The sequence below is a fragment of the Chlamydotis macqueenii genome, chromosome 27, assembly GCF_036417535.1.
Source record: "Chlamydotis macqueenii isolate bChlMac1 chromosome 27, bChlMac1.mat, whole genome shotgun sequence".
In the NCBI taxonomy this organism is placed as follows: domain Eukaryota; kingdom Metazoa; phylum Chordata; class Aves; order Otidiformes; family Otididae; genus Chlamydotis; species Chlamydotis macqueenii.
The window spans coordinates 4,920,205-4,944,925 of record NC_141582.1 but is presented as its reverse complement, the minus strand read 5'-3'; the positions used below and the strand labels follow the sequence as shown (position 1 = coordinate 4,944,925).

At 48.2% G+C, this 24,721-nt stretch overlaps 3 protein-coding genes across 9 annotated transcripts in view; all 3 read right to left on the bottom strand.

The window, feature by feature from the left end:
- Positions 1 to 13,908, bottom strand: part of SLC23A2 (solute carrier family 23 member 2) — a 68,752-nt gene extending 54,844 nt beyond the window's left edge. The window contains exons 1-4 of one of the 7 annotated variants that reach the window (XM_086768032.1): positions 13,717 to 13,908; positions 13,035 to 13,635; positions 12,663 to 12,824; positions 2,795 to 2,893 (exon numbers count right to left, since the gene is read on the bottom strand). The gene's annotated coding sequence lies outside the window, so the exon portion shown is untranslated. Of the gene's footprint in view, positions 1 to 904; positions 982 to 2,794; positions 2,894 to 4,377; positions 9,965 to 12,662; positions 12,825 to 13,034 lie in introns of those variants that run through there. The other 6 variants (XM_086768034.1, XM_086768031.1, XM_086768035.1 and 3 more) reach the window with 6 other exon arrangements.
- Positions 13,909 to 13,987: 79 nt separating this feature from the next.
- On the bottom strand, positions 13,988 to 19,619 carry TMEM230 (transmembrane protein 230). The gene is made up of 4 exons (XM_010128829.2): positions 19,157 to 19,619; positions 16,765 to 16,892; positions 16,174 to 16,296; positions 13,988 to 15,251 (listed from the first exon to the last, which is right to left on the bottom strand). Exons 2-4 carry the CDS (start codon positions 16,861 to 16,863, stop codon positions 15,111 to 15,113), a joined length of 363 nt encoding a protein of 120 aa, XP_010127131.1. The 5' UTR covers positions 16,864 to 16,892; positions 19,157 to 19,619; the 3' UTR covers positions 13,988 to 15,110.
- A 1,997-nt stretch (positions 19,620 to 21,616) lies between these two features.
- On the bottom strand, positions 21,617 to 24,345 carry PCNA (proliferating cell nuclear antigen). The gene is made up of 6 exons (XM_086767838.1): positions 24,069 to 24,345; positions 23,382 to 23,479; positions 23,083 to 23,150; positions 22,711 to 22,905; positions 22,294 to 22,417; positions 21,617 to 22,162 (listed from the first exon to the last, which is right to left on the bottom strand). The coding sequence occupies exons 1-6, from the start codon at positions 24,287 to 24,289 to the stop codon at positions 22,080 to 22,082; spliced, it is 789 nt and encodes a 262-aa protein (XP_086623964.1). The 5' UTR covers positions 24,290 to 24,345; the 3' UTR covers positions 21,617 to 22,079.
- Positions 24,346 to 24,721: the final 376 nt, after the last annotated feature.

Genomic DNA, 24,721 nt, shown 5'->3' with positions numbered 1-24,721 from the left:
ACGTACCTTAAAACAAAAGAAAATCACACACGACACTGAACGGGGCTTGCAAGTCAAAAGCAGAAAACAGAAATACTGACTGCCTCGATCTGCACTGAAAAAAAAAAAAAAGCCAACCAAAAAAGCAAACAAATAAATAAAAAAGAAAAAAAACAACCTCAAAGCGTATCACGAGAACAGGATCAGACAAGAAATCGAGGCCACCCTTTCACGACCAGGGGAGAATTAACCTGCATTTCTCCATCCCATTTGCAAGCTGACGACTCTGCCACCCATTTTGTTTCAGAGTATAGAAAAAAAAAATAATTCAAAAAGCAGACGATCGGCACGGAACAGAGACAACATCCTCCTCCCACACACACCAGTCCCCAGCGGTGTCTCTGCCTCGCAGGGCAGGTGACCCCGCCGCAGGTGCCCACCTCAGGCATCCACCGCGCCTCGGCCGCCCAGGCCGTGCCCCAGGCAGAGCCCCTTCCCCTCCGCCCAGCGCGGGCTGCAGGCGATGCCGAGCCAAAAAACGCCGGCACACAGAATACGGAAAGGTTTAAAATATAAATATGAAAAAAAAGGAGAGGAGGAGAGGTACGGACGGCGCAGGAGCCGCCCGGCCAAGGTGAACCGCGGCCGGGCAACATGGTGGAGGCTGCCGGGGAGCCCCGACCCACCGCCCCGAGAGGAGGAACGGGAGAGCGCCGAGTGTCTGCGGATGGAGGGCGGCTCTCAAGCGGCGGCGGGGGCCGGGATGGAGGTGACAGCAGGCGTGGTGGTGGGGGGGGCGGGTGGCGAGAGCAACGACCGCGGCGGTCTGAGGGGAGAACGCCCCGGGGAAGCCGCCGGCGAGGCTTCTCCCTCAGGGCGGGCGAGCGGCGGTACCCTGCCCGCGGGAGGAGGAGGACGGGCTCACCTGCCATAGCGGGCTGAGGGCGGCAATGGCGCCTCGGGCTGCGGCTCCGCTCCGCTCGGTCGGCAGCGGCGAGTGCGGCGCAGCCGGGGCGGCCCCGGCAGGCAGAGCACGGGGCGGGCCGGGCCCCGCTCCGCCCCCGACAAGATGGCGCCCGCCCTTCTCCCCTCAGGGCCCGGCCGCCATGGCGGCCCCGGGCGGCCCGAGCGCCGGGCTGAGGGGCGAGGAGGGCTCCCGGCCACGCGGCGGGGCTCGGTTCCCCTCCGCGGGGCTCTTCGTCTTGAGCGGGGGGTCCCTCCCCAACCCCCTGGAAAATGGCAGTCACCTGGTGTCACCACAGGCTGCCCTGAGCCTTGGCCCTTTCTGGGGCCATCCCTCTTCCTAAATTCTCACTTTCCCGAGATTTTCGTGGTTTCATGGAGGGGGGAGAGGGCAAACCTGTGATCCCCCAACAGTGCATGGAGTGGGGCATTTTCAGACATATTGCTGACATCTGCCACTTCAACACCCCATACCAAAGATGGACACCACCTGTCTTGCATCCTTCTCAGCAAAACCTGAAATTCCTCATGGGCTTTGACATTAACTCGCTTTAATTTGGTTTCTGCCCTTTCCAGTACATGCAGTTCTTGGACATGCCAAGAGCCAGCCAGCTCACAAAACCCCTTGCTGCTCAATGTTCTTCTGAGAAGCCAGGGCCGAGCCCCCACAGCAACCTCTGCTAATTTCTACCTTTTCTCCCCCAACAAAACCATGCTAGAAACATCAGCCTGCTAATTTACAGTAGGTGTCCTTGAGATAATATTGACCCACACTGAGCTTTCTCCCCCGCCAGCCCCCTTCATTATTTGATTAAGGTGCCTCACAGCTGTGAGTCGATAGGAAAACCTGTGCTCCCCAGACCAGTGACACTAATTGTAATCCATTGCATCATTCTACCCAGACCTGCAATTCTTTGTTGATCTTTCAGGTCTTTGCCTTAATAGTTTGCGCAGAGTTTGGCTGCCAGGAGGGTTTACGGAGTATTTGTTCACCAGCTGTCCGACCCCTTCCATCCTGCTGTCCCCACAGAGGGTTTCATCGGACCCCACTAAACCCCAGGAGCTTATTTCAAGACTACAGACCCTGCGAGGCCTCTGGGGCATTTGTGCTTCTTATCTTCGTGCATCACTTTTTCCACATTCACTGCAAGACTCTCCTTGTTAAGCTTCTAAAAGGCTTTCAAATGAACCATATGGAGAACTCTATAGGACAGGGATAAGTCACAACATACGTCTTCCGCTGCTCTGGATTATGAATATCGATCCCTTAGCATGATTCAATACCTGGCCTCATCCCAAACACACACGTAGAGTTCGTGCAGCTTTCAAATGTTAATAGCCTTTGTTTGTTAGGGTAGAGGAGCACCGAGCCATGATGTAAGGGACATTTTAGTAATGCAAGATTGATTGAGACTGCAGCAGTTTCGCCGTTGACAGGAGTTTGTACAGGAAGATGGATCGTACACATTCAGCAATGCAGTCTCCCTACGAGGACTTTCTGTGTTCAGAAATCATTGGCAAGGATACAGCTCTATTTTTTTTTTTTTTTTTTAAGTATTATAGTTTTCTAACCTGCCCTCCCCTGGTGGAAGATGGCAGCGCGAAATGCAGGTAATGGGGCAAGAGATGGGCAAGTGGGAAGTTCAGACACATGCATCAGTCAGATTGAAATTTAACAGATCAAGAGACCTTGAGGTCATGATAATCCTGAGGACAAACAGGGGAAAAATGATAAAGGTGGATTTAGCACGCCAAGAATTGAATTTGACATAGCTAGACCCCCTGGAACCACGGGCTCAAACCCAGCAAAGCATTTTTCAGGCCTTTGTTACTCTTAAAATAGATAAATTACCTTCTAGGTGGCCTTCTGTTCTGTCAAGTTTCAGAAAATGCCCCGGCATTTCATTCGTTCAGGGAGCCAGAGCCCATTTTGTGCTGTCACACTATCCTGCTGTAGAAGTAAAAATAATTTTACTGCAATTAGTGGCATATATAGTTTCTGTTATTAAAGTGGAGTGAGGAGCCATAAGGTATTCCTTAAAAAACATTTAGTCACTTCTACCTGGATGATTCACAAGACCAGTAAAAAAGGTGGAAGGATCAGAGACACAGGATGTGCATGCACACGTCCTTCATAACAATGCTATCAGGAGAAATTAGCAGTCATTAATCATTTAGTGTGCAGACCTTTGAGATCCTAACGGAGACACACCCTCTTTGTAGTTTTCTCTTCTCTGCTACATCTAATTTAGGGGATTATCTGAGCTCCCCAAAGCTCACTCGGGGATTTACCTGAACAGGTGAGGTGTTAGCTGGGTCTAGGCAATTAGTCACAACAGAAGGCTTCTGCCAGTCTTCCCAATTCAACCAGTGTAAAATACCTGTCCATCAAAAATATATAGCCTGAATTCCTCCTGTAATTGCCCTAACTGGCCTAAATTCCTGTAACGCTGACTTTCTTCAGCTAGGACTACAGACCCGGAGTGCCCGTTCCTCTTTGTACTAATCAGTCCTTGCGCTTGCTTTCACAATGCAGGATAAATATTATAGTTTTAATGTAACCGCAGTAGTAACGATCAGAGAGCGCATGAGCAAATAGTGCTTTGTGGTATTTGCCAGCCTGAATCACTGCACATCTCCACGACAGCATGCATGTAGGCACTTGATTTTGTGGTGTGGTTGTGCCCATGTGGAGCTAAAAGTTTCCAGAAGGCGTGGAGTGGGACAGCCGAGCCTTTAGCCCGGGCTGTGTGGCCTTCTCTGCAGCCAGAGGATACAACACTATTGCGATAATCTGAGGTAACCTTTACTGATGAGTATGTTCCCCAAGCATGTCAGCTTTCTTTTGTTTGTTTCTTCATTGCTCTGTGCAAATAAAATGTTAAGGACAGGACTACAGAAGGTCAAGGTTTTATTGAGATGGAGCATGTACATTACCAGCATAAATTTAAACGTTGAAGCCTTTCTGGCTGGCATCTCTCCTGTTCACTCAAAATTTCCATTTTAACCCAAAGTGTTGCCTCAATTGGGACATGAATCATTGATTTGAGCACAGGATCTCCAAAAAACCAAATCAAAACTTCACATCCAGTTATATCCAGGGATGCTTGGTTTGGGTCTGGGATCCATAGCTCATTTCCAATTCCCTATCTTGTTTTCTTTATGTGTTTTGCATTTGTTTGTGTTTTTTTTTTAACAACATAAAACCAAAGAAATAAAAAAATAATTTCCCTCACATCAGATTAACAATATTTTATGTGAATCTGACAGATGGAGTCCAGGAGTTAAGAACCACCCAGCACACATACATGGGGATAACAGGAATATCTGTTACTGGATTACACAAAACAAAAATGAAGCCCTGGCATTTCAGCAGCTGCCTAGGAGGTGAAAGAAAACTCCCCCCAAAAAAGCAAAAAAACGTTAGCAACTCACCAGCAGTGATGCTTTTGCTTCTTTGTCTGGAATATGCAGTAGGAACTGTAAGAGGAAGAGAATACCGACCTGGGCAGACCCTGAGTTTCTATTCTACGAGGTAAATAAAGCACGGTGAGCAACCCTGCTTTAAAAATGCTGTCTACCACCACCTAGTGGAAAACCCCACCTCAGGTTCCTTGACCTACATAAATTTATCATTTCTCTTGGGGACAGTCGGGACTTCATCGCTGTTTCCCCCTCCTCCAATGTTATATAGAAATACAGTTAGCAAAAAAATTATTTATTTTTAAGAACTATTTCTAAAACTGAATGACATATGTCCTGGTCTGTCATGTGGGCTAAATCCTCAGTTTTGTCATCTGCAAAATGGAGATAGGAAGACCCAGGAAGAATTTTATGAAGTTTAATTAGCGCAAAGTGCTCTTAATAGCAAATAGGGCTTTTAGTCCAAGGATCTCTGACTACTTTGGTCCAAGTACTCAAATTACTGAGGCTTCAGTCAGCAATCCAGGAGGCAGATGTACTGCTGTGCTTGCTATACAGAAAGATAAATAGCAGGGGTTGCAAAATTACAGTAGCCCGAATTCCCATAATAAATCAATAGGTAAGCAGGAGAAAAAAATAATCTGTATAGTTGCAGAATTGTTGGATCCCTGCTGTTTGTATCCAGATGGTTTTACTTCTGGTAAAACCAGAGAGAGGAGAGCTTCCTCTTCACCTTTGTATATGCAAAATATTTTGTAAATGGAGCCCAGATTCTGGCCGCCAGCACAATACAACCAACCTAGAACAGCTTCCTGTGCTTCTCACTATAGGGCTGCTCAGACCGCATTGGCCAGGTGGTATTCATCCAAACTTTATCAGGGAATATAAGGAAGAGTAATAAAGAACGCTTCCAGGAACACTAACTCAAAAGGACAGCTCATGCTTTAGATGAGAAGCTGATTTTTTTTGATGCTGCGATGTCTGGTACCCAAGACATCAAATAGATGTGATGTAGCTTGCTGAGTCAGGACTAAGTCCTGTATTTGGCAGAGGAAGGAGCAGATGGGCTTAGTCACCTCCCTGAGTTCATTCCCAGTCCTCTTTTCACATGCACAGCCCCTGAAACTAGCCAAGGGGCTTCCTTACATCTTGGGAAGAGCGGGAGCAGGAGGGGGCCAGGAAAACAGCATGCCTTTATCCTCCCTGTTGTCTTTTCCCACCAGGTTCTAGTTGCCAATGCTGCTGAATCGCTGGAGCCACGTCTTTTGACTCTGAGATGTTGTGGCAGCAGAAAAGGCACTGCAAGAGCCCGCGGCTGACAGCTCCTGACATTTTTGCTTTGCCGGTGCACATTCACACTGGTGTTTTGCTTGCAGCTACCCATCAGATGAAACCTATGTCATTTGGAGAGATTGTCTCCAAGCAGGAGACAAGCTGGGTTTTGCCACCTTGCATCAAGTTCATGCGTGGCTGTGGCAATAAAGGGCAGCTTCTATTGCAGATGTGTATAGACACGACCAGAACAGCTTATTTCCACTTCGGCTACTTCCAAAAGAGTGTGGGCATGGTGCACAAAATCATCTTAAAGTCCATTAGAGGAATTCTGTAGCAGAGAATGCGACAGGTTTTCTTAAGCCACCTCCCGTGGGAGTTCAAATGAAGGTCCTTTGCTTTGCAAAGAACAGGCACCAGCACTTTCGTGGTTGCTTACTTGTATCTCAGCAGAGAAGTGATAGCGGAGAGAGAATCCCTCTTTCAACCTTTCATCACTTGAACCCACTTGCAAACAGTTCTGAAAGAGCATCCACGACATATTCAGAGAGGAAGGATGGTCTGGATGTTGTCATCACTTTTATCCACTCTCCCCATGACTCATTTAATTCCTCATGTGAGCATAGAGTAACAAAACCACACAGTGATGTCAGGAACAACAAAAAGATCGCTGCAGAACCAACCTCCGCCAGCAAGTGGCAAAAGACAAAGTAGATGAGCATGGTGTGGAGGCACGAGTTAAAGATTGGGATAGGCAGCACCACAACAAGCCCTCTACAAAGCTGCTTCTGAAACTGAACTGTCCAAATCACACTGGGCAGGCATGGAGAAGCATTTGCACACAGCTAGGAAAAAACAACTGCTCCCTGAGGCAGGAGGGAGCGCTGGGCCCAAACCGAAGCTCAGCAGGAAAATGGAGAGCTGGAAACTGTCTGTAGCAATACTTTTCAGTTCCTTCTTTCCCTGACAGCTGAGCTAACGCTTGTCACGGGAGTGCAAACCAGGCAATTATAGCAAGCATGGATGCCACAGGGCTGGCCAGGCTCACTATTTATAGTTCCCTGCCAGAGCTTCCCCCTGTGCTGCTGCGCAGGTTAAGGTACGGTCCATGCCTTGAAGGGCTCACGGTCTAAATAAAAACAGAAAAAGGAAGGACTAGCAGCCCCTTTTGTGATGAGAGCCAAGACTCAAAGATGAAAGGATAAAAAGGAAATCCACAGCAGAGCCTGGAACAATGAACTCCAACTTCTCCCTGGCAAACTGCCCTTCGCTTTGTTAACCCCTTCCCTGCCTGAAGTGCCACCTCTCCGCTACTCATCATCAGTGCCAAACACTCCGACACAGTGTCACTGAAGTGTTCTCGCAAGCTCTGGCCTGACTTGCCACTGTTAAATTATTTTCCCTACAGCAAAGGTGGGAGAAGGGATGCACGCCTGCCCTTAACTCCCTCCTGAGACCTGGCCCGTGCCCCATGGACAGGGCAGGAAGCACTGGACCAGGACAGCATCCCGGTGCGCTGATCCCACTAAAGGGAGGATAAAATCCTAGGAACTGAGCAGGCTGCCAGCCTCAAGGGTTCAGTGTCTCAGCCGACTGCGTGTGCAAGTCAAAGATAGTCTTCTTTGTTTCATGGGGAGGATTAAAACACAAGCTGTTTGTAAGTTGAACTTCGAAGTGTCTTCTTTCTTCTTACCAATTTGAAATGCAATCACCCAAAGAGAAACCTTTACAAATACATTTTTTTTTTTGTATTCGAAGCTGGAGACCCTCCACTGGGCTATTTTTAGGCATACATGTTACAATCCTGCCTCTGTTCTCACGCAATAAAATGCAGAGAGGATTCACTTGACCTGCAGTATCAAATACAAAGAAAATAAGACATTTGTCTGGAAAAGAATCACCCAAAAAAGCAGTGAAGACATCATGCTGCAACATGAACTGTTAGTGTCGAGACACAAGAAAAAAATAATATTGTAGGAGCTGATAGACTTTTTCTAACGACATATTAATGAAAACAGCTGCTAGAAAATTATATGGTGATGCTAACAAGTATTTGTGGGTTTAAAGACCTGAGATCTTTCCCTTTTACACTAAATACACTAGACACATAAGAGTAAGAAATAATCCTTGCTGAGGTGAGTTCTCAGCTTTCTTCAAGGATCCCCCTGACATCTCCTTTGCTAAAGATGGCTTTCAGCTCAGAAACTGATGCTCTTACATGTGCACAGCCTCCCCTGGCAGCTAGGTTTTGGTCGATTGGTTTGACCACTTGTGTTAAACGTGATGCAACGCGGTTTGACAAAGGCACACGCACACCAAGATGGAGTGCAATGGAAATGCTGCGTCCTATCTGACAGGTGAGCGAGAGGAATTATTTGCCCTGGTAAGGGCACATGGAAAAGCACAGAGGCAGGGGGAGGATGCATTTGGAAACATCTCGTGTTGCCTAAGCTTTTTACAGCCCCTCGTTAGGCTTTGCAATATCCTAAAGTACACAATTATTACTATACTCATCTTCTATCTTTCCCCTCCTTCAAGAAGCTTTTCAAGCTGGGGAAAGAACCCAGAAGACCTGACTGTGGGTGCATAAACTTCCCACTATCATGTCAGCAAGACCCTGTGTACCATGCATTTCCCACCGACAAGGAAAGAAAGGTTAAAACCTCGCATGACATGTTAACAGCATGATTTGCAGCAACAGCTTAAAGAAATGGTTGCAGGCATGAAAGACTAACAGGCAGCTAATCCTTTACGGATCTAAGAGCAGCTATGACTTCAGTCCAAGTAAATATTTCAAAATAAAATTAATTAGTGGTGACTAGTGGATTTTTTTCCTTTAACAGCCCAGTCTGAAATGGTGATTTCTCCACAGAACTAATGCTTTCAATGCCAAAACTGCTATTTCACAGGAGCAGAGAGACTCGTCTCCAAGAAGATTCATCACAATTTTGTTCCTTACTGTAACTGCAGCAGGACTGGGAAAGCTCGTTATGAATCTCATCGGTCTGTGTTACTGTCAGAGAGGCAAGCTCCAAGAGCAGCCTTTATGCTGCTCCAGAGAAGGACGACAGGGTCACGGCTCAGTATCCAACAGAAGTACAGTGTAAAGGAAGGAAATGTTTGCTTCCTGATTCTTGTCATAAGTAAGCTCAGTCTACACAGGGCACAAAAAAAAAAAAGACCTCCTAATTGCCTTACTTCCAATTAAAAGAAGTTTCTTAACAACTTCCTAGACGCGTGTGAAAGCATGGAAGGAAAAGTCTCAAGGTAACAAGTACCTAACCAGCACAAACCAAGGTCTACCTGAGCCTGGAGAAGCAAAACAGTCAATGAAATAATTTGGAAACATTTCTAACCTACAATTAAGCTTTTTTTCCCCCCAAGATTATTTTTTCCTTGACCATTGGCTCCACCTCAGAACAAAGTCAATTCTCTTGGGAGGGAGGAATCCGTCATGACCCACTGACCTGTCTGGACTATTTTTAGTTAAAGCCAGCATTCCTAAAAATCTCAAGCTGCTTGTGTATGAAGGAAGGAGAAAGGAAACCCTGTGAACATGCACATCCACATTTCACAAAGGGCGCGCAGAACCACAGAACACAGCATACCAGCTGCCTCCAGCATGAAAGCTTAGCTGGGGCTGAACGCAGAGCTCTAGGACAAAGACAAAGAACATTTCTCTTCACCAGGTACAAAAGGCAGAAAATGAGGACAGGGTTGCTGACTTCCCTGAGCTGGAAGAGGCAAACCAAAGGTCTCCGTGAGCATCTGGGAGGCCAGAGAGATCCGAGGGCCAGGCGATTTGCACTTACCCACTAAACTGGTGAGCTGCAGCTCCAGAGCACGGCAGTGAGGAGAGAGCCAAGCGGAAAGGCAGGATCAGCAACGGGTCCTGGAGGTGCTTCACAGGTAGAGATCTTGCTGGGAAGAGCAGGACAAACACTCCAGGGGAAGGGCTGGAGTGCTTTACTGAGAGGCAGAAGACGTGAGCGGTGGTTGTATGAATGGGCTGATGCTTGGGACTTTTAAGGACTAGGCACGAGGGGGAGGAGTATGGAGAAACTCATTTGGGCCACGGTCTAAGTGGAGCGTAGCACAAATCTGATTAGAAGGGACAGAACTGTTGTGCCGAGTCATTTCTTCCTGCCCTGAAGGGTTTTCATGTCATCTTTTACGCTAAGCAAAATTCATATTGCCATAAGAGCAGCAGTGTAGTGCTGAGCCTCTCAGTGGCAAATATTGCTGAATTTGGCTAATTGCAGTTGACAGAAAGCAAGCAAACCCCGACCACAGGGGCTGGTCTAAGTGTTCCTGCACAATGGGTACCAGAAAAGCTGTTTGTTCAAACAAAGCATTTGGCTTACAGCTATATTTATAGCATGGGGGTCACATCCAGCATGCTCCGAGTGAGTCATCACATTCTCCCTCATCTCCACAGATTTTTCACACCACTTCTACTAAAATATTTTCAGGACTAAGATCAGTAACCTGCTGGCCAGCCCAGCCTCCTTACAACCACTCCACTCTGCAGACAGTCAAACGATACAACATTCAGCCAGGTCTCAAGGATGAGGTTATCAAAAGAGTAAGAGGAAATACAGATCACTGCCGAGAAAAGACAATGAGTTAGAAACTCAAGTCTCCTCTTGCTACATCACCACGGGACCAGCGATGGGGCTTGGCTCTTCTCCCCAACCTCCATCAGCACAAGCACGTGGAGAACCTCCAAGAGAATGATCAACAGGGATGTCAAGAAACACATATAGCACATGGAAAGTTGCTACCTTTTCCAGGATCAGGCTGCAGCTGCTTCCCTTAGAGGGAATGATGTCTCCTTACAAGGCTCTCCGTATGGACAGATGCAAAATCATGAGCCTGTAAGAATCACAACATTATTGGCCCCACAAACCTTAAAAACTAAGAATCAGGAGACCAGGAGAGGGCGATAAGCCCTTCAGGGGTACAGCTTCACTTGGACTCAAGGCTCTCACCAGAGTCTCCAGGCTAGTGAAGCACCTCACAACTCCAGCACTTCACACAGCCTACAGAAGCACGATTTCTGCCTCTCCTTTCAAGAGATTTGAGAACTGTTTGCACAATGCTTCAGATAATTCTGGCTTTTCCTGTTGCCCCTTTCCACTGCTGAATTTATCTCCATCCCTCCTGTTTTTGCCATGAGCCCCTTTCAGGCAGGCATCCTCCTATAGGATCTCCCAAAATGGGCATTAACCAGGACTTCAGAGAGGCACCATTGGATGCGATACTTGCTATAAGCCCTCGCAGCCCCCAGCCTCATCCAGTGCCTGAGTTGGCAGAGACCATCGCATTGCTTTTAGCAGCATCTCTGGTTGTGAAGCCTCTCCTGGGAGCCCACTGAGGTCCCTCAGCCAGCGCACGGGCAGCTCTACACTTGTACCAAGTGGTGACATTCAAGTCTGCTGCCTGACTTCCCTTCTCAGCAGAAACTGGCTGTGGGAAGTGTTAGAAAATCGGTTACGCATGGCATCTTGAAGGCAGGAGCCACTGGTGGCCGTCTCTCTCGGCTGGTGGCATCGGCACCACCAACAGTGGTAAGGAGCCTCCTGGAGAGGGCAGGAACAAGCCCCATTCTGCCCTGGGGAGCACAATATGCTATTAAAAATGAGCCAGTGCGAACGAGGAGCAGAGAAAGAACCATTCTGGATTTAGCATCAGTTTCCAGTTGATGTCTGCAGCTACCCCAGCCTGTCTCCACTGCTACCTTCTTTGGTCCCCCCAGTTTCTTCACCTATATGTTTCAAACAGCTTGTCTGCATGAGGGAAGTTTCCTCTGATGTGAGGATGCTTGGGAACTTTCATCAGCTTTGTTCACTCCAGACAGTCAAAAAAAGAAGATAAAATCAAGAGATTTACTTAAAATGAGTCTTGGCTTTTATAAATAACGCACGGGGGGCATTTCTCTGGGACTGCTGGTAGCTCAGGCCCAAGGACTCTAGAATCAGATTTCCAAATGTCTTTCCAGCAAATTTATGCTATTAACTTAAGCACGTGATAATATAAATACACCATACAACAGCAACAGAAGATGATCGCTGAGGATACATGAATTCAAGCACTCAGGCTAGAGCAAAGCCTGAAATCCAGTGCCTGTTCTTTCTCCAGAGCTCCCGTGCATCATACCACCCTACCAAGCGATATCACTGCTGGCTGTTTTGTCTCTGAGACAGCTGCCTTGCCGAGTGCCCAGAATGGATGATGCTCAATAAAGGAAGGAGCTGTTCAGTATTACCCCCATTCCTCAGCGTTTGCCCAGTGCCTTATTTGTCATTCAAGCCCTGTGCTACAACCAGAAACTTCTTCACAGGCATCTCCCTATCACCCTGACCACTGCAGTGAGCCGGTCCTCCCCAAACCCACGGCACCCCTGATTTTACAGAGGGGGAACCGAGGCACAGCACCATTCACTGTGGGGCTTGGCAGCAGCATCTGGCACCGGGGTCAAGGGAGGGATGCAGCTTCATGTTCAGGGAACACAAAGGAGTCAAGCCAGCCGTGCACAGTCACATGTGCAGGTCGACAGCGGGGCAGGAGCAGGATGAAAATTAAAAAGATCCTGTTGTTAGGTATCAGCACAGAGGCACCGAAACAACAGCACATGGGCAACAGCCCCATTTGTGAGGAAAGCTTTATCCTTATGTAACATGTTAACCAAAAAAAAACCCAAAAAAAAAACAAACCAAAAAACCAGAGCTGACAGCACCCATTACACTCAAACCTACACCAGAGCAGCACCACTGCTACGGTACGGACCAGGCTCACAGAAACAAAATGTTTGCAGTGAAATTCTCCAGTATCTTGAAATAAATGTAAACTCAAGCTATTTTGCAAGAGAAAACTGAACCCTGGCTATTAGCTACACTACAGCCAGACAATTAATAGACATTTGAACATCTAGAGACGTATATTCTGGAGGAAAGCCATGCTTAGAATGCAATGTGTCAACTCAAAGAACAAAGTTGTCTGGATTTTTCCAGCGGTCCGCATACCTTTTTTCTTTTCCAGGAGTGTCTCCTTTTCTCCAAATTAGATATAAAACAATCCCTGCAGAGAGGAAAATTTCCCTGTGGCCATCCCTCGTACTGACAGCTCTGAGCACAAGGGCAGGGACTGTTCTTATTTATACACTGTGCTGCCTGAGGGCTTTGCTTCTGTCAAATAAAACGTTAATTAATTAATTGCCTTTCCTCCAGAAATGTCAGCATATTCTCCTGTCCCCTACTTATCCTTCTTAGTCAACCCAGGGTTCCAAACTTTCTGCATCTTATCAGCCCCACTTGAAAACATCTTCTCCCTCCCTCTTTTCTTTTTTTCCATCTAAACTTCCACTTCCTCTCCCCCATCCAAAAAACCAAACTCACATTCTTACCCCCTAATAGAGGCTGATTCATGGTTTTGCGTCAGCAGCCGCTCTCCTGGCCAGACTCAGCTTTAATGGACATATTTCAGCTGCTGCCAAGCTCTATGTGACAATATCTGGGAAGCAGGGCTGCCGTCGGCGTCAGGAACGTGAGATGAGGTGAGGGCCGGCGTGACACAGCAGAGAACGTGCATAGTTGTGGCCTTCAGAGATGGAAAGGGAGATCCTGAATTCAATCAGTTACTCCTCAGAGAGCAACACTGGGGCACACGCAAGCCAATTAAGTCAAACGAGGGAAAAGATTTAGGTTAAAAAAAGATCTTGGCTCAGGCTTTGGCTTTAGTCTAGAACGTTGGAGGAGGAAAAAAAGGCAATTTTACAAGTACTTTCAGAGCAAGGCATTCCTCCAGCTTTGTTCTCATCTCAGCATCTCCACAGACCTGCCCTCCACCAACAGCAATACCTGCCCCTCTTGTTCTCACAAATCTTCAGTCCACATGAGGCACACCTGACAGTTTTGCAGCATCAGCGCCAGCCTGCAAGCCACATCCAGACACTGCTCCTGTGACACCGCACAACAAAAGCAGCTGGGTATTTGGACCCTGAAACAAAGCAATTAAGAGTTTGGGGTCTTTGCACATTTAGTAAGGACTGCATGTGAGGTTCAAAGAGCGAATCCTGACCTTCCGAAGCAGCGCATTTCCCTGTCGCACCCCGTGCACAAGGGAGGGTAATCCCAGCTCCCTGGCTCTGCCCCAAAGCCAGCCAAGGGTCCTGGAGAGCAGATGGAGCTGTTCCAAAGCTGCTGGCTCAGCAAAGCCTAATGCTGGTTGCAGTGACTACATTAGCAATGGGAAGCAGCAGGCAACCACAGATTCAGCTAAAGCCTTAATCTGGTTGCCCAGAGCAGTTTTTAAGCGCACGCCGAGATCTGTGACTGTGAAGAAGAGAAGCTTATGATTTGTACACAGAATATAGTGAAGTTTATTCATATTAAATACATACACCTGCAGCTTGCATCACTACTTGTCACACTGAGTTCATTCCCACTTCAGGAGACAGACTGTTTTTACTTTACATAAAATTGAGCTACCAATCTGTGTTCCCTGAATAACATATCACTGGGGCTAGCAAAACAATACAGATGGGATTTAGTCAGTACAAACTACACAGGGATTTTCTTTTTACAGGTCCAGGGAGTTATGCACAAGGACAAAATGATTCCAAGTATAGACAAAGACAGCTGGAATTCAAGTGTCTCCAATTCACACTAGTCAAACCCAAGATGTTTGGTATTTAGACACTTGAGTCCTGGTCCGGATTCCAATTCTTCTCCCTGTATCCATTTGGTGTGTTTAAAATAATAAGCAAAATTCAACAAGAGTCCTTTTAAAGGATAAGCTGATTTTGCCAAAAGTAACAGTGGCACGGGAAACCGCTTGCTTGTGAAGAATGTGCTTGCTGAGTAAATAAGCTTGGCCAGCCTGACAAGAGGAGTTGTACAGCAAATGCACTACGTGCAACTTATTTCATGCAAGTGCAGTTTTCCCCCTCGTGTATACATCTGGCTTTGTTACCTCAGACAAGCACAGGACAAGTAGATCAGAAGCATTTCTAATGAACAGAGAGCAAAAGGAGAATTTAACCATGGTATTTGTCTGCAGAGGTAAACCTAATGATAACCACAATCTCACTGAAAACGAAAATAAACTCTACGGAAGAGTTAGAAAAAACAAATACCTTCGCTGCTAAAACTGGCTCATCTATTTTTGGATAACGGCTAGAATTGCCTTGCCCAAGAAGAACTTCTTACAAGCAACCTGCATTATGTAATCAAAAGAGGAAAAACACAATAAATCACATGTTCTTCCCACCTAATGTCGCAATCCATTTGGTCAATTCCATCTTCAAGACTCCACCCTGCCCCCAGCTGAAAAATCTGCAACACCTCAAAACCAGGAACTGGCTTCTTGTGACTGATGTACTTCATCTAGAATCTGACAGGCTCCCTCTGACATCCAGGGTAACTAGCAGCTCTTACCACCAACCTAATTATAAGTGCGATTAAATACATTGTTCAATCATCGAAATCCGGGATATCGTCATAGGAATAGCCCCGGTAGCCTTTGGAAGCGTAGTATGCAATGCGCAGGTGGTAGAAGCCTGGGAGAAACACAAGGATCCCAATGATGAGCACAGGGATAGCACGGTCCGTTCCCTGTGGCAGAGAGAAGAGACATGCAGGTGTGGTAAGAAGAGATCTGTGTGTGGGGGGGGGTCCTTTCCTTTTTCTAAGTCCTGCCCCAACTATTGATCCCTAAAGCCTGGCTAGCTGACAAAAAAGAAAAATTCATCTTAAATCAGAAATATCTCCGTTTTCTTCAGGCTGAGCTCTAAGTCCTCTCCCCGGCGTCTCCTCCTTGCTACAGGAAACCCTCAACTGAACTTCTCCTTTGGACAGGAGGTGCGGCTCCTCCGCATTACCAAACTGCCAGCCACAGGCTGGGTGCTGCACGCTTGGCTGAGAGCAAGCTCTCCTGTCTGTGCCTGGACTGTTTCCGATACAGCCAAAACGTTGCCGTTTCCACAGCGATAAGCAGCAGCCACCAACCGTAAAGCGATTCCATATGGCACAAGGTAAAAGGAGAAGTGCACCGGAGAGGAGCACCGAGTCAACTACAAACAACAGATACCCTTTCAATGGGTCATAAATGCACAGGGATGAGAAAAGCGGTGCTGTGTCCTCTAGAGCAGTCTGGTATCTCCCACAGAAGGTACCAGAAGAGCTGATGATCCCAGCATTAAGTTTTTCCAGGACAGCAAGCTGACCTCTGCAGGGATGTAGCATTAAAATGAAACTGTACTCTCAGTAGGTTACGGAAACTCAGCCCTGCCTGGCAGATCTCCAGTCCCTCTATGAACCTGCTCCAGACTCGCTAACTGAAGACATCAGAAGGCTCTGCTGCCAGAGAAATAGGGCTGCCAAACACCAGCAAGGCCGTGGAGGGGATTACTTTCCTGCTTACAGGCCCTTTGCCCTGAATCTCTACACTGAACGCAGACTGTTCATGGCAGGCTTTGAGGAATGGGCAAACAACGCAAAACTGGTAGGAGAAGTGTCAAAGTGTCAAAGCACTTACGCCTTTGCTAATGTATCCTGCCAAGAGGAGGGCTCCTATGATAATGAGGAAGGTCCCGATCATGAAGAGCACAATAGCCAGTGCAATTGCCTTGTAGGGGATTTTTGGTGGGCTCTTCTTGAACTGGAGGGAAAGAACACACATTAAACAGCTTAACTCAGCGCAGTTCCCCTCCCACCACGGCAGAGATGCAGATCGCACAGCTAGCAGAGATGACACAGAACAAACTGTTGCAGCAGCTCCACTGCAGGGCTCTGTAATGGCCCTTCTGCGAGGAATCCTGCCCAGAGAGACCCTGCTAAGCCAGTGTTCACACCCATTGCTTCCAGATCCGCCCTGATTTTCACCTCCCTCCACAGAAACACACCCACCCCTACTAAACAAGCAATCGTGTTTCCAGTTAAGCTCTGGAGGCTTTCTGGAGTTGAAGTGGCAGCTGGCAGTTAGCTTTGTACCCTTCTGCGCCGAGGCTGCTCTGCGGGAGATGGACAGAAAAGCAGCCTCCCGTGCACACGCAAAGCTACAGCAGCCTTTCCTAGTAGTTTACAGTCAGGGCAGCAACAAAAAGAGGTTTTCTTCCCCACTTTTTACCTGCAGGTCAATATATCCATCATCAGTGCTGGAGAGCTTGGAGTATTTGACTTTGCTACTGGGAATCCCAGCAGTCAGATTTGTACGTGATGGCATCATTACAAAGAAGCCTGGGTGTCAGCTAGAACCTGGAAAACAATGAGAATAGCAAAAAAAAAAAAAAAAAAAAGAAAAGAAAACTGGATGATAGAGCCTCAGAGACACGGATCAAGTTTCTTAAGAGAAACAAAAGTGTCAAGCCTGTACTAACCAAAAGGCATCTTTGTTCTTTTTCATAAATTAAGTCTTTTCAAACAAAGCTTTGTATTTAAGCCTAAAATACAAAAGCGTGGATATAGCTGCAACAGGGATTTGTCAATATTTGAAAGCAAAGTCAAACTGAGGTAAAACTGGTGTTTAAAACAAGACAGAAATTCCAGAGTAATACAGAATGTATAAACCAGCTCTCATTTCGCAAGAGGATGACACTTCCAGCAGGGAGGTGTCTGAGGTCCAGCTATTTCTAAACAGGGACACTAGCAAATAAACCCAAACCAGAACTAAACAACGCAGCTTTTCAACCAGCCGGATGTTTTGCAATAGATCCATTTTGCAAAAAAACCTCGCTGGAAACTAGAATGAAATGGAGCTGTCATTCCCGAGGCAGCTCGAGTCGTGACTCAGAGGGAGCATGACGAGGGGATGGGGTGGATGAGGTAACCAAAAACCATCAAGGACCTAAAAAGCCCGAGTCACTTGTCTGTCTAGCTGCGGGGGAGGCAGCGTTCAGGGCAGAGCTTTATTTAGTTACACCAGAGCTGTACCCTGCAATTTCACCACGCTGTGAAGCCAAGCCCTGCGGATTTGCTGCCAGCAGTGACAGTCCCGGGGAGAGGAGCAGAGCCAGCTTGCTTCTGCACCTTGGAGCCCAGCTTCTCAGGAGATGAAGCCTGGATCCAGCCAGCCAACACATGCCTGACTGACTGCAGAGCCATTTACCAGGGCGTGACAACTCCTCCCAGCAGGAACTGTGCATGAGGTGTCTGCTCACCCCCAGCCTTGAGCCTGCACCGTAGCCCAGGGCTACCGTTCCCAGAAGGGAGGCAGAAAACAGGCTTCCCACGCTTCCCAACTTAAACAGCTTTTTTATTTTCTGAGATAGTACGGAAGAAGGAAAACAAAAATGCATATCCCAACTGTTCCAACAAGAAGGGACAAAGTTGCTTTTTCCATAGCACTATTTGACATCTAAGGTAAGAGCATCACCTCAAAATATTTAGTTTCCACGTGAAATGAAACCCCTTGTCTCCCTCTTGCTAATTGCCGACACATTCCTCTGCCATCAGGTTTGTTCCTCCTGCTGTAAATTTGTTATAAAAAAACCAACACCCTCTGATCTTAACCCCTCTCAGCTGTACCTTTAACTTGAACATTTTGCTTTTTTTTCTGCAGCAAAAACCGAGCACAGACAGAACACGTTTCTAGCCCCACTGATAACAGAAATACCACCCAGGCACAGGGTGGTGACACATCCTCAGCTTCTTACAAATTCGTGTTTTTCAGGTCCCAGTACTCAAATACCCCCAGGGCCTCCCACATGCCGGGGGGGGTAGATGGGCAGGAAGGGAAGAAGCCAAAAGAAACCAGCACATCTAAAATGTGTCAGATTTCCTGACTCTGCCCCATCTTACTCTCCAGCACCACAGGACTTCTTACTGACTGTCCCACTATTTCCCACACTATTCCTAGGGGCTTCCTGGGAATTTTTTTTTCCAATTTACACTTGCTTAAATTGTGCTGCCCTTCCCATTACCTTGCTCACCAACAAGAAACAGGCTATTAATGACAAAAAAAAATAATACTCAGACCTCACGTTTAATGGCCGAGTTCAAGCCTACTAAGCTTCACTCCTGTTGTGCTTTACATCGGTTCAAGATAAGACACAAGCTCGGTGCTGTGCTCTTTAAGAGGCAAACCAGGGGTTAATCAGGACTGTAACTCAAGTTTTCTAGTTCGACGCGTTACGGCGGTGTTTTAGACACAGAACGCGCACTGCCCGGGGGAAGGCTGCCGGGGCAAGGCTGCCGGGGCACGGCGCTGCCTCACAGGGGAGCCTGCCAGGAAGCGCAGGCACAGCGCTTCCAGCCAAAATCCCGCTTATCCCCTAAATAAGAGCGATATACGTTTCCTCCCGCTCCGCCGAGGAGGAAGGAAGGAAGGGGAACGTCATTTCTCGCCCTGTCGGGAGCTCAAAGCTCACACTAAGGCGGTACAAACACCCCCGCTCCCCTCCCCCGGAGCCGACATGGTTTCCCTGGTCCTGAGAGTTCCCAACACTCCGGGAGCTCCCCAGCTCCGCACGCCCTCCTCGCGCAGCTCCAAAGCGTTCAGAAAAACACGCGGGGCCCGTTACCTCCTGTCCGCGCAGCCGGCCAAACCCATCGCTCCGCCGCCGCGTCTCTTCCGCGCTGCCCCGGCCGCGGAGCACCCCAGGAAGTTTATCGCGGATCGCCGTCATTTCCTTCCAGGTTACGGCAGCGGGGTTGTTTCCAGGCTCGCACTCGGGATGAGCCGTCCTCGGCTGGCCTGTCCCGGCCACCCGGGCCCAGCGGAGCTCATCTGTCATTTCGGGGACACAGTTGCAGATGGTTTATGAGACAGCACCTTCATACGCATCGTTCCCGCACGCAGCTTAAAATAAAGTTGATTTTCTAAAGGAAGATCTGGACATAATTGAACTGTCAGACACAGCACGACCCTCCATTAGGGCGAAGGACGTAGCCAGAAAATTATCCCTGGCGCCTGGAACAGCATTAACCCCTCAGGCGGAACACAGCTGGGGATCCGCTCCTCCAGCTGCTCCGAAGGAGGAAACTGTGGGAACTGCCAGGGTTCCAGTTCCTGCAAGTTAATAAATATGCACTGATTTAGAGCCTGGAAAGCCTCATCTCCACGTTTCAAAGAATTCCCCCTCTTATTTCTTTTCTTCCGAGTAAAAAAGTCTAAATGTATAAACTTCAAAAGCTTAGTCTCAAGCATGGAGATACACAGCACATACTAAGCCTCCCATATTTTTTTTCCCAGTTGGGTTTTTTTGGGTGAAGGGGTTGGGGGGTTCCTGATGGGTTTTTTTGCTTGTTTGTAATTTTTTTTTTTTTTAAAGGGAACATCTTAACTTTGAGTATTTGGGTATGGCAATGGCAAAGGAAACATTCAGCTTTCAGGATTTATCCAGAAAGCAGACAGTACTGAAGTAAAAGGATGTTTCTTACAATATGAGGCAACCCAATTTGGGCCATTACAGCTGTGAAAATACGCAATTAAACGATCTGGCTTCTTTTCACAATGTGTTTACGAGTAGAATAAATAAGTTTGGTAACCCCCACTACAGCAGGAGGTTACACCAAGAAGAACTTGCTTCAATCACTAGCCCAGCTTTACACACATCATTGGAAATCCGAATCCTTCCGTATTTCAGCACTGTCAGTCTTTGATTCTTCGTTGAAGCAGGTATTTGCTTGCTGGACACATACCACAATGGTGATCCAACCCAAGAAGCATCACGTTTAAAGGGAAAAAAGACTCCCGGTTGTTTAAGGTAACCACTGCTACTGTTCTGGGCAATAACTGCAATTGCTGAAAAACTTCAGGGCAGCTACAGATCTTGCTTTCGAGATGTTTTCTTAAAGGTAATGAATTAATCGGCAAGCTAAGACAGTTCAAGTGAATAAATGGGGCATGCTCTGGAGATGTGAGACAAAGCTCAAGATGGGAGCTAAAAACCAAGCAGGGAGCTTCCGGCATCACAGCAGAAGAAAACCAGTCTAAACCATTTCTGCTAGTGAAGAAGTGCTACCAGCAATGAAGAATCAAGGGCAGGGCAGTAAGAAATCCCGTTTCCCCCAGCTCTGAGCAGGGACAAGTTTCACCACAATGGTGGCCTTATTCTGACACAGCAGAATTTGTTTCTTAACCAGTACTGCCACCTTGTGATGCTTAGCTAAATCAGTTGGCTTTTCCAACTTCATGCTCAAGATACTCAAGATATTGCTGACTAGTGGGAAGCACACAGCCTCCTAAAACATGAGCATTGCTGAATTGCTTTTCAGTGTTTCCTGATTTGTGACAAAGTGCAGTCACTCGGGTTCCAGATGGAGGAGGAGGATTTATGGCTAGCTGGTAGCAATATGGTAAGGGAAAAAAAAAAAAACCAAACACTAGCTGCCTGAAACTGCTTTCAAACCCTATTTTTCATGATCAAACCTTCAGAGTGAAGCATGCTGTAAACCTTACATCTTCATCTCCAGTGACTATGAAGGTGATCACAGATGGCCTTAAGCGAGGAACTGCTGGTGGCACAGGCAAGTGCACTACAGTTGTCAGGGGTGTGTAAGGTATGGGACAAAAGCACTCAATGGATGCAGCACGCACAGACCTGCTGAGGAGTAGCTTAACACTAACAAGCCAGAAATGGCAGAGCCAAAACCAAGAAGGGTTCACACAGCTCATCGCCAGACCAAGGAACCTTCAGACTCTCAGACCTCACCAGTGACAGCCGCGGGAAGAGTCTGTGCTAGCAGCAGCTCTGGCATCAGCCACAGCTAATGCACGTTAACCAAAACCTGTTCCACAAACCTCCTCTGCTTAAAGGAAACAGCATCACAGACCAATTAGTTATTCAGACTGTAACCACGCCCCTCCATTTCAACACATCTAAACTATCAAAGCAGAAGCTGGCAAGTCCAGCGGGGAAAAAAACCAAACAAACAAAAAGCACAAGCTTGCCTGTTGCAGTTCCTTCGAAAAAGGAAACATCAGCGTAGCTTGACAAAGCATTGATTCACCCATCCACATTTACACAGGATAAAAACCATGAAATTATATTCTTTATTTCCATTTTCCAAGTTTCAGTTATAATACCAGCTTCAAAAATAAGAGGATGAAGTAAGGTCAAATAAACTCGTGGCATAACTGAACAGCAACCCTACAGTCAACTACAGTTCCACAGGTGAAACTCTAGGAAACATCAAGTTAAATATTGCACCCCTTCTCTAACACAAGTTGAGAGGAGTAAGGTATTTCACCTTAAAACAGCATCTAAGAGATTACTGGAAGTACAGAAATAGACTAAAAAAACCAAAGTTTCCTATTTCCAATGACACCAGTATAGCAAAATAGTAAGTTGAAAAATATTTACAAAGATATCTACACAACATGCCTAACAGTGCTCATACGATGCCCCAACGCACTGAAATTGCTAACACCACCATTTCCTTCTCAAGGTCAGTTGTGCTCTCCAGAGAGCTGACCGGAACTCCCCCTCAGTCCTACTCCAATTAAGAGCCTTCTTGTTGGTCTTCGATCTTTGGAGCCAGGTAATATTTTAAGTGTCCCATATCAGCAATCTTGTATTCCACAACTGGAAAAGAAAAAAAAATAACGAGTATTCAGAAGGTTCTTCAGAAGAGCCATTCAATCAAGAGCTCTTAGTGCTCTACAGTGGTTTTAAGTCCTACAAGGGTATTTTCAAGGAGAGCTGTGCCTACTTACCAAGAGGAACATCTGCAGACATGCTGAGTGTTACTGTAGGTGACAGGGGAGTGGCTTTGGTAAAAAAGTTCAGGTACCTCAGAGCAAAGGTCAATTGGACTGGCTCATTCATCTCTATTGTCACCTAGAAAACCATCAGCCAGGTTAGACTTCAAGAAATGCAACAAGTTCCCTCAAGCCTCTCAAATAATTCAGACATCTAGAGCAAAGGCAGGCAGTGCTACTCCTTACACTGTTTTGCTGAGCACTGCTTGCAGACCCCAGGGGTAAGAATCTAAAGCTGGCAACAGTTTGCTGAGTCTTATCTATAAACCAGAGAAATCACAATCCAATCACCAAGCTTTAGCCCCCGACAGGTCAGAGAATTGGTCATATCAGTAGAAACCTCAACACAGTAAACACAAAGGCTTAACTTACAGCTTCCTCCTCCTTATCCACATTACTGGTCTGCGACAGCTTGATGTTTCCGTTGCCCAGCTCTCCATTGGCTGAAAACTTAACACCGTCTTTTGCACAGGAGATAACAACGGCATCGCCGATGTGGCTGAGATCTCTGCAGATGCGTGCGAATTCAGCAGAAGGCATTTTCACTACACAACTATATTCTTGTTCCTGCCAAGAAAGCGTCACAACTGAGCTTCTACCAAGAGGCTTGGTGCAGTCACTACACTGGAGTTTGTCTTTCCTAAGGAAGTTCTGTTACAACCTCAAACTCTAAGTCTGATGTGAACGTAGAAAAGAACTCATTTCTAAGAGACAGTGCAGTCAGTGATTTTAGCCATTACTTACTGGGATTCCAAGCTGCTCCACATCAAGATCCATTAGCTTCATCTCATAATCAGAAACTTTTTCCTGATCTGAAGAAACAAAGCAGAGTTTGACCAAGTGTTAACAGCTAGTTATCACCCTGAATTTAACTTTTGTCCCTTCTCCCCCTCGCCATGTAAAAACACTGCAATTATAGGTAGGTGACCCTACCTACTTCTGAACTATTTCTTGTCACTTTCTTCCCCCCTGCATCTGTATGGATTCTGAAGACTCCCTGAAAACATCCCAGTAGCAAATTAGTTCCCAAACCTAACACTCACTTGGTGCTTCAAACACTAGAGCCAAAGTATCCGCATTGTCTTCTGCTCGCAGGGTTATGATGTCTTCGTTTCCAGCACATTTCAGTATTTTGGACATGCTAGAGGGAAAAACGGGCAGGTCACTCACAGGATGACAAGCGGACAGAGCAAGAACACCCGCCCGTCACCTACCGCGGGGTGAAAACACGGCCAGCAAGAAGCAACCCCCACCCGCGGACGCGGCACAGGGAGCTGTGGAGAAGGAGCAGAGCCGGAGCTCTTCCCGTCCCCCCGCCAGATCCCCCTGCCAGGGCGGCGGGGCGAGGGCCGGGGCGCTGGGCGAGCGGCCATGGCGGGCAGCGCTGCGCCTCCCCCTCTCCCCTCCCCGCCAGGCTTTCCCGCCACAGCGCGCCGCGCGCTCGGCGCCGGCAGTGACGTCACCGCGCGGCGAAAAATGGCGCGAGAGCTCTGAGGAAAATGGAGGGGGAGTGAAGGGCCGCGAAGGGCTCGGAACGGTCCCCACCCGCCCCAGCAGCCACTCCCCAGGGACGGCGAGGGCAGAGACGGCCCCTCGGCCCTCGCCTCCCTGTCACAGCCCCCTCCCTCCCCGCGGCTCGGCGGCCCCGCGCCCCTCAGGCCCGGGCCTACCCTCCCTGAGGCCCGCGCCCAACCCCGTCCCAGCGCCCGGAGCGGCCCCGCCGGCGGCACCTGGAGAGGTTGACGCCCATGGCGATGTTGCGATCGCAGCGGTAGGTGTCGAAGCCCTCGGAGCGCAGCGTGAGCTGCACCAGGGAGACGTGCGAGGAGTCCATGCTCTGCAGGCTGATGCCGCCCGAGCCCAGGTCCCAGCAGGCCTCGGTGATGAGGTCCTTGAGGGCTTCCAGCACCCGCTTGAGCACCGAGCCCTGCACCAGCCGCGCCTCGAACATCTTCGCAGCGGCGCAGAGCACCACTCACCAACACCAGAACTGCGACCGCCGGCGGCGGCGGCCCGCCCAGCGCCCCTTTTATACCCTCCTCCTCCCCGCCCGCCGCCGCGCCGCAACCAATCGCCAGCGGCCCTCTCCTTCCTCAGCGACACCCTCCGGTGGCAGATGCCCCCTGCTCTCCGACCAATCCCCACGCCGTTCCTCTCCTTAATCCTGCCCCCTCGCCCGGCGACAGCCAATCACCAACGCGGGTTACAGACGCCCGCCGGGGCGGGAGCCGTGCGGCGATGGCCGGCGGGGCCTAGCGGGAATGGCGGCACCGGGCGGCCGCGCTCGCCCCCTGTCCGGGCTGAACGGCGCCTCTCCGGTCCCTGCAACCCGTCGTGCCACACGCAGGGCCTGGCCGTAGAGACAGCTCGGCGCGCCGGTTCC